The sequence below is a fragment of the Trichomycterus rosablanca genome, chromosome 23 (assembly GCF_030014385.1).
Source record: "Trichomycterus rosablanca isolate fTriRos1 chromosome 23, fTriRos1.hap1, whole genome shotgun sequence".
Taxonomy (NCBI): domain Eukaryota; kingdom Metazoa; phylum Chordata; class Actinopteri; order Siluriformes; family Trichomycteridae; genus Trichomycterus; species Trichomycterus rosablanca.
In genome coordinates, this window is record NC_086010.1 from 1,635,045 (window position 1) to 1,644,730 (window position 9,686).

Below are 9,686 nucleotides of genomic sequence, written 5' to 3' on the forward strand. Positions count from 1 at the left end.
ATAATGAGAAGAAGTATAGATGTGTCATGTATCAGTCATTTAGCTATTTTATTAGTGTTTATCACTCGGGGGGCCACAGTGGTACAGTACACTCGCCCATAACTGCTGAGATCTGGGAATCTAGGGTTCAAATCTACTATATTAAATCAACTATATTGGCAATGTCTGAGGGTGGGGTTTAGGGGAATGGCTGAAACAGCCCAGCCATTGGGAGGCGCACTCATCAATTAGCATGAAGAGTCACGCACCAATATACATTAACCCCCGTCTCACTGTGCAGGCGCCATCCATCAGCCAGCAGAGGTGGTGATTCTTTAATCTTAATAATGGGCAAGTTAATCTTATGGGCAAGCTGTAGCTTAGTGGTTAAAGTACTGTGCTAGTAATCAGAAGGTTGCTGATTCAAGCCCCACCACTGCCAGGTTGCTGCTGTTGGGCCCTTGAGCAAGACTGTATACTGTACCTGTAATGTAAGTCACTTTGGATAAAGGCGTCTGCTAAATGCCAAAAATGTAAATGTAATGTACTAAACACAAGTGTGAGTAAATACCTTTGCACCTGACCCAACACGACCCTGACCCTGAAAGATTTTAGTTAAATCAAATCAATAGCATTAGTGAATGTATCGTCCTGCCTGAATCACTGCACTGTATGGAATCGACCCCAGAGCTCGGAATCGACTCAAGTATAAATGCCGGTGTTCGGAGAACCGACTCTTTTGTATCGACTCGGACTTCAGCCTTCTCTCTGTAACTGTTCACGCCTGTACAGTTGGAACACGATGGAAATAGTGGTGCGAACTATCAGAGAATATGTCTGAGAAACGACTTAAAACTCGACCTTTTATTTGTGTGTTTGTATTCCTTCGTCCTCAGTAAATGTTTGTGGGATTTTACCAGGTGAAGACTGGAACTGCTGTTAACTGGTTTACATGGAAGAGGATTTAGGATAAACAGTGACAGATGAAAACATATGAACGATTAAAACAATAAAATGACAAATGTAAGTAAAGTTTTGCTTGTATTTAGTATGTAGTGAACATGCTTCTGATCTGTTATTAACTGTAGACTTTGATAGAGCTGCAATAACTCAAATCAGGTGCAGAAACTTAACTTAGAATATAAAATGACATTATTTAAACTATATTACTTTATTTTTGTTGAATGAAAGACTAATAATGAACTAATAATAATGATAAAAACTTACAGGTTTGGTTAATATTTGCATAAAGTTAGCTGAGGTGTTGGAAAGCGTTGCTAGGAAACCACATGCACACAATTTACATACACAACAGTTGATACACAAACTACACAGGTAAACAAAATACACACAATAATAACACACACAATAATAATACACACAGTAATAACACACACAATAATAATACACAATAACACACAATAATAACACACACAATGATAACACACAATAATAATACACACAATAATAACACACGATAACACACAATAATAACGCACACAATAATAACACACACGATAACACACAATAATAACACACAATAATAACACACACAATAATAACACACAATAATAAAACACACAATAATAACACACAATAATAATACACACAATAATAACACACAATAATAATACACACAATAATAACACACACAATAATAACACACAATAATAATACACACAATAATAACACACAATAATAACACACACAATAATAATAATACACACAATAATAACACACACAATAATAATAATACACACAATAATAACACACAATAATAATAATACACACAATAATAACACACAATAATAATAATACACACAATAATAATAAACACAATAATAACACACACAATAATAATAATACACACAATAATAACACACAATAATAATACACACAATAATAACACAATAATAACACACACAATAATAACACACAATAATAACACACATAATAATAATAATACACACAATAATAACACACACAATAATAACACAATAATAACACACACAATAACACACACAATAATAACACACATAATAATAATAATACACACAATAATAACACAATAATAACACACACAATAACACAATAACACACAATAATAACACACATATTAATAATAATACACACAATAATAACACACACAATAATAACACACATAATAATAATAATACACACAATAATAACACACACAATAACACAATAACACACAATAATAACACACATATTAATAATAATACACACAATAATAACACACACAATAATAACACACATAATAATAATAATACACACAATAATAACACAATAATAACACACACAATAACACAATAACACACAATAATAACACACATATTAATAATAATACACACAATAATAACACACACAATAATAACACAATAATAACACACACAATAACACACAATAACACACACAATAATAACACACATAATAATAATAATACACACAATAATAACACACAATAACACACAATAACACACACAATAATAACACACATATTAATAATAATACACACAATAATAACACACACAATAATAACACACATAATAATAATAATACACACAATAATAACACAATAATAACACACACAATAACACAATAACACACAATAATAACACACATATTAATAATAATACACACAATAATAACACACACAATAATAACACAATAATAACACACACAATAACACACAATAACACACACAATAATAACACACATAATAATAATAATACACACAATAATAACACACAATAATAACACAATAATAACACACACAATAACACACAATAATAACACAATAATAACACACACAATAACACACACAATAATAACACACACAATAACACACAATAACACACACAATAATAACACATAATAATAATAATAATACACACAATAATAACACACACAATAATAACACACAATAATAACACACACAATAATAACACACAATAATAACACACAATCATTCTAATCCTACCATCTTTATGTTGTGGCAGAAACATAACAACTCAAGTTACAGCTCAGTAACAACAGTTTACTGATTAATAAAAATAATATGTAGAGAACTGAAGACTAAATACATTTTTAAACACATGGACATGTGATATAGGCACATGCATCTCATATAGGCATTGTTTTGCAGCTAGCTTTTTGTTTCAAGTGACTGTCTGTGAAAAGTTGTATTATTACATGGGCTTTCTTGCAGTACTCTGGTTTTCTCGACCCTTCAGAAAAGTGCTGAAGGTGTATCGGCTATGTTCAATTGCTCCTGGGTAGGAGTGAGTAAATGTCCAGGGTGTATATTTTGGCTAGACTTTGCAGGTCTGGTCTTTCCAGTTGGCACCAGACACTGGTATAGGTGTAGGCAGAGGTAAAAGGAGGGAAATGCAAGATAAACATAGACGATAGGAAAAGCAAACTAATATACTGTATGTGTACAGATTAGTGTAAGTAAGGGAGGAGGTACAGAGTAAATACAGCTGAAAGACAAACGTATACAGGAACAAGTTCGACTGAAACCTCTGAGAACCGTGTACAGGTGGAAATGAAAGTGATGCAGGTGAAGATGAAATAAAGACCTGAATCAGCAGCACTACTGCGCTACACGACCTGGGACCTGTGATTAGATCTGCTAGGCAACATGATTATCTGGATCATTTTCCACATGGACCAAAACAGAGATGTCTGTTACCACGTCAGGTAGTGAGAATGTAGTGAGAACGACCTGTGTATATGACGAAAACAAATCAATGCTTATTAATAATATTATTTATTTAGTAGTTTGTCCTGGTCAGGGTCACGGTGGGTGTAATTCCTTGTAATTACAGGGCGCAATGCAGTAACACACCCCAGGCAGGACACCAAACCGTCTCTGACGCATCTCACACTAAGTCAATCATGTCATGACCAGACGCTGAGGATTCGAACCCTGGGGTAGTGCAGTAGTCCCAGCAGTAGTGGGTTAGAGTATTTTAAAAGCAGGACCCAGAACTTAATGTAATATTAAATGTAATGTTAAAGACAATACTGACTTTACAGATGTGTCGTTTCCCAACAGATACCTTTAATAAAACATCTGGATTTAACATATTTACATGAATACTCAGGTGAATAACTAGAAGACATGGTAACATGGAGACATCCCTATATTTAATCCCTATTTAATTCTCTGTGAGTTTTACATGTTCTTCAGATACTCTGGTTTCCTTCCACCTCCCCAAAATATGCAGAAGGTCAATTAGCAGCGCTAAAGTATGTGAGTGTGTGATTGGTGCTTCATCCTGGGTGTGTATTTCTGTTTTGCAGCCAGTGTTAAAATCAGAATTGAAACGGTAACTGTGCATTAAATGTGTGTGGGTGTATTTAATAAAAATCCCTGAAACAGGGTGTCCAGACTTTTCCATACGGCTGTAAATAACATGGCTTCCTTCATTATTTAAACATAATCTTCTGTGATACCTGTCAGATTCGTTGATGGTAACGACACCCGTCCAGAAGAGCACAGATATCCAGGCCTGTTTAAAAGCTGTGACATTTAAACTCCTGTGTGTTTTAGCTGAGCTGTTTCGAGCGGCGGGTTAGACGGACCGCGCCCACGCAGAGAGGAAGCAGGAGCGATCTGGTCATGGTGCCCATCCACTCCAGAGTGAACGGATGGTCCTGTCCACTCCACGTTCTCCAGCTGGTGGCCTGGCTTGTGTACGGCTTCATGGCCGTGGTGGGATTCGGGGTGTACGTCCCACTCCTGCCTCCACCGTGGAAGCACATCTCATACGGGGTATCCTGCACAACTAGGACATGCTGTTATATAATTACTACTGTTATGCACTGTTTAGTTTCTGATTATTTGCTTCTGGATGTTGTTTGAACCCCTTGACACTGATGTATGCAGGTGATGGGTTTCATGTTTGTCCTGCACTTACTGACTCACCTGGCGGCAGTGACGGTGGATCCGGCTGACTATAACGTACGCGTGAGGAAGGATTACTCCAGGCCGATGCCAGTGTTCAACAGGAAGAACCAGCCACACGTCATACACAATCAGCACTGTTACCTGTGTGAGGTGGATGTGTATGTATCATGCTGAGACTCTTATATCATGTTCTGTGCAGCTCTGTGCTAATAAATAAACTGCTGTAAGTTCAGATCACTTGACTGCCAGAGAGCAGAGGCCCTTAGAACCTTGAACCAACCCCCAGACTCCTTCACAATAGCTGACACTCAGCTGGGCTGGGGGCGCAACAGACACAGCTGAGCATGTCTGAGGGAGGAAAGGACGATAGGGTTTCTCCTCACTGCTGCTGCTGTCTGGCCAAGACGTAGAGGAGCATAGCATGAGCTCCTTATCCATTGCACTGTTCAGTACACATTGTGCAAAATGTAGTATATACTGTTCAGTATGCAGTGTGCAGTCTGCTGTATGCATGGTTCAGTATGCAGTGTGCATCATTCAGTATACAGTGTGCGATACCCACTGTTCAGTATGCAGTGCTCTCCATATAGGGATGGGTGCAAATATAAAATCCTCCCAAACAGCAGATATACAAAAACCTATTTCTATAATTAATTAATGTATAAAAAATATAAATAATTTAATCTGAAGTGACACAAGAGGCTGTTTGACCTGCAAATAGCCATATATACTCCCATTTCAAAAACGCTATTAAAACAGAGCGACCGCTATGTGAAGTATGTCTGTGGGGATTTGTGCCCATTTCATCAAAATACGACAGCGTTTGTATGGCTGGACACTGATGTTGGTGTTCCAGTTCATTTCAGAGCTGTTGAGTGGGGCTGAGCTCAGAACTCTGTGCAGATTCTTTAAATCGAGCTTCCCTTCACGTCTTTGTAGACACACAGTCATGCTGGAACAACAAAGGACCTTCCCTAAACTGTTGCTGCAAAGTTAGAAGCATATAATATCCTTTATATAACTGATTTATTTAACCTGTTGGCGATTGTTGTAGCTGAAACACACAATTTAAATAATTACAATGGGCGTCCCAATACTTTTGTCCATATAGCGTATGACATTTTTTTTTCTGGAAAGTATGCTTTATGGCCTAAAGTATGTGAACACCCGACTCGTACAGAGGCACAGAGAAGCTCAGACGTGTGACGTTTGCTTCCCTCTGCAGAGGATCCAAAGTCAAACACTGTGGAAGCTGCAACAAGTGCATCACAGACTTCGACCACCACTGCAAATGGCTCAACAACTGTGTGGGAGGAAGAAACTACTGGTAATTTATTATCAAATCATACTCATTTGGCTTTTCTTGCTTGGATTGTATCTCACGTGCTGTGTTTTGTTTGTTTGTTTGTTTTTTGGTGTCCAGGCTCTTTTTCTTGACCGTGCTCTCGGCTGCGTTGGGATCGTTTCTCACCACCGTGGTTGTGCTGTTCATCTTCATCGAGCTCTTTGTGAATCCAGCTGTTCTACGTACAGTAGCCGCTTTTCAAGGTGCTTATTTCAGGTGTCCGAATAGTTTCTGGCCTTATGGTGTACAAAAGACCAAATCATTAAGATAATGTTGCTGTCTCTAACGTTGGATCTTTACTAGAATGCACATTAATGCTACTGTTATGATGTAATTTCTCTGATCGACAGTGAGCGCCAACACGACGTGGTTGGCGTTCCTGCCCCTGGTACCCACACAGATCAGCTCCGTCAGTCTCCTGGTTTTAGCCTTCATTACCATCATTCTTGCTCTTGCCTCGTTCCTTCTGCTGTCCCACCTACTCATCTTTCACATTTACCTGTGTAAGTATCACACACACACACACACACACACACACCCACACACACACACACACACACACCCTCACACTGTCCTCTATGTAAGATTGTTTGTCTTCTCTCCATGCAGTGTGTAAGAGGATGAGTACGTATGATTATGTAATGAAGCACCGCCAGTCGCAGAACTCCAGGCAGCAGCAAGCAGGAGCCGCCCAGACGTCCTGCACGGACGGAGCTCCGTCTCAGGTAACTGAAAGCTCAGAACGTCACGTATATCGGCACCGGACCTCATCACTACTGCACATGTAATCTTTCACTGATGTCGCTTCTGTTGTGGGCCAAGCATTGAACTAAACTGTCATTTCTTACCACCACTTCACCTTGGGAATCTCTTTTCACTGCTGGGAATTCAAACCCTAGATCCCAGTGGTATTGGGCTATGGTAATTTACCACTGCGCCACCTGAGCACCCGGCACCCTGCTCTGCTCCTTAAAATGTGCTTGATCTGAGGTTTGAGCGGTGCGTCTACACACTTCTAACAACACACCTTCTGTAGACTTGCAACCAGACTTTTCAGACAACCACATGCCTAAAATCCCTACTCCAATATGCTCATTTAGAGGAGTTCTGGAAGGTGTGCTGTGGTATCTGACACCAAGATGTCAGCAGCAGATCCTTTAACTCCTGTAAGTTGTGAGGTGGGGCCTCCATGGATCGGACTTGTTTGTCCAGAACGTCCCACAGATGCTATATTGTATTGAGATCTGGGGAAACCAAGTCAACAGCTCAAACTGGTTGTTGTGCTCCTCAAACCGTTCCTGAAGCATTTTAGCTTTGTGGCAGAGGCATCATCCGCAGCCATTAAGGAATAGCCCATCCATGAAAGGGTGAACATGGTCTGCAACAATGCTTAGGTAGGTGCTACGTGTCACAGTAGCATCCACATGGATGGCAGGACCCAAGGTTTCCCAGCAGGACGTCACCCAAAGCATCACACTGCCTCCGCCGGCTCGCCTTCTTTCTGCTTGATGCCAAAATGCTGTTATTTACTGTTCTCAGGACGCTGGACCTTTGGAGACGTCTGTAGACTGTAAAACGACAATGTCCAGCAAATCAAGGTAGATGTTTTATTGTGTTCTAGAGAAATGATCCCAATAGTTTTGCACTTGTGTTACACGCTGGTCCTGGTCCTGGAGGAACTTTATATGGATTTAATATGTTCTTGTCTATAGCTGAAATGACTCTTGAACTGCTTTTCTCGTCTCTTTAGTGTCCTTAAATATCAGGACAGAGCCCAGGTCTCCAATCAGCTATCAGGATCCATCTGTTTTGAGGTCTGTCAGGATTAACAGCCATGTTTTGGTGCATTATTTCAGAAGGTTTTTGTACTGAAGCTTCTCTGTGTTGCAGATGGAACATTTTCCTCCATCAGCTGATGAAGACAATCGTCCCAGTTATGGTTCGAAAGCGTCCGTTCACGTCATACCAGGTACACAGAGTTATGTATTTAACACTTTTATTACAGCAGTAAGACTCAACAAGGTGAGTGCAGTTGGTAACCCTGCAGCCTCACAGTCAGAAGGGTCTGGGTTCTATTCCCCTGTCTGTGTGGAGTTTGCATGTTCTCCCTGTGTCCATGTGGGTTTCTTCAGTCTTAGGACAGTTGTAGCCTAGTGGTTAAGCTACTGGACTGGTAATCCAAAGGTCGCTGGTTCAAGCCCCACCACTGCCAGGTTGCTGCTGTTGGGCCCTTGAGCAAGGCCCTTAACCCTTAATTGCTTAGATTGTATACTGTAACTGTAATGTAAGTCGCTTTGGATAAAAGCGTCTGCTAAATGCTGAAAATGTAAATGTAAGTTAAAAGACATGTGCAGTCATGCCAATTGGAACTAGTAAAAATTGCCCTAAGTGTGTGTGTGTGTGTGTGTGTGTGTGTGTGTGTGTCCTGTGATGGACTGACAACGCATCCAAGGTGTTTCATGACTCTGACCCACTGTGACCCTGACCAGGATAAAGTGCTGGTAAAACAGACAGTGAGTGATTATTTGATTGATTGATTACATTTAGCAGACGCCTTAATCCAAAGTGACTTACAGTACTGTAACAGTATACAATCTATTCTAATCACTTGGGGGTTAAGGGCCTTGCTCAAGGACCCAACAGTGGCACCCTAGCAGTGGTGGGGCTTGAACCGGCAACCTTTTTGATTACAAGTCCAGCACCAGCTAAACGATCCAGGAGAACGACATTTCTACCACAAATTCTACTCTTATCTCTGATCCGAACTCCGTACGTGTTGCGGGTTTCAGGTGCAGCTCCGGTGGGTTGGAGTGTGAGCACGAGTCGGGTAGAAAGGCCGCAGACTGAGCGAAGCGGGAGCGTCGGGCATCCGGCCGAGGGCGTCCCCGTCACACAGAGTCATCTGGGCACGGCGGTCATCGACAGCGCTTCAGTTCCACAGCAGATCACGCACTGAGAGACGGGGAGAACAGACTGAGCGTGGTCTTCTGGAGCTCCTGGAGAGCCCCACTGTTCCACGTCACCTCCAGATACTCCGGGAGAGGTTCAGCGATTCCACAATCATGTGATCGACATTTATTTCAGCTCGTCATCGTCAAAACAACAATAAACTGTTTTATATAAATATATTATAGAAATGATGTATTATATTTAATAAATGTTTGGTTTTTTTTTAATATAAAAATCAGATCCATTCTTTTGGGTTTGTGTCAGTGATTCTGCCACTTGATGGCGCTATTGAGTGGTACTCAAAACATCCTTTTATTACTGATTGTTGATAATTAATGAGCTCAATACATCTCAACAACATAACATTTAACTTCATAAATAAACCTTTGTTCGCTGTTTGAGGAGTTTGTCATGTTCTCCCCATGGTACCGGTACATGGACTGGCGACTGTATTGCCACCAAGTATAAATCTGGTGC

The 9,686-nt window shown here is 40.1% G+C and overlaps 1 protein-coding gene across 1 annotated transcript; it reads left to right on the forward strand.

The window, feature by feature from the left end:
* The first annotated feature begins 993 nt into the window (after positions 1-993).
* On the forward strand, positions 994-9,389 carry zdhhc11 (zinc finger DHHC-type containing 11). Its single transcript, XM_062986011.1, has 11 exons — positions 994-1,002; positions 4,559-4,780; positions 4,895-5,073; positions 6,141-6,242; positions 6,339-6,463; positions 6,611-6,763; positions 6,870-6,985; positions 7,800-7,858; positions 8,011-8,074; positions 8,151-8,229; positions 9,050-9,389. Exons 1-11 carry the CDS (start codon positions 994-996, stop codon positions 9,214-9,216), a joined length of 1,275 nt encoding a protein of 424 aa, XP_062842081.1. The 3' UTR covers positions 9,217-9,389.
* The last annotated feature ends 297 nt before the right edge of the window (positions 9,390-9,686 follow it).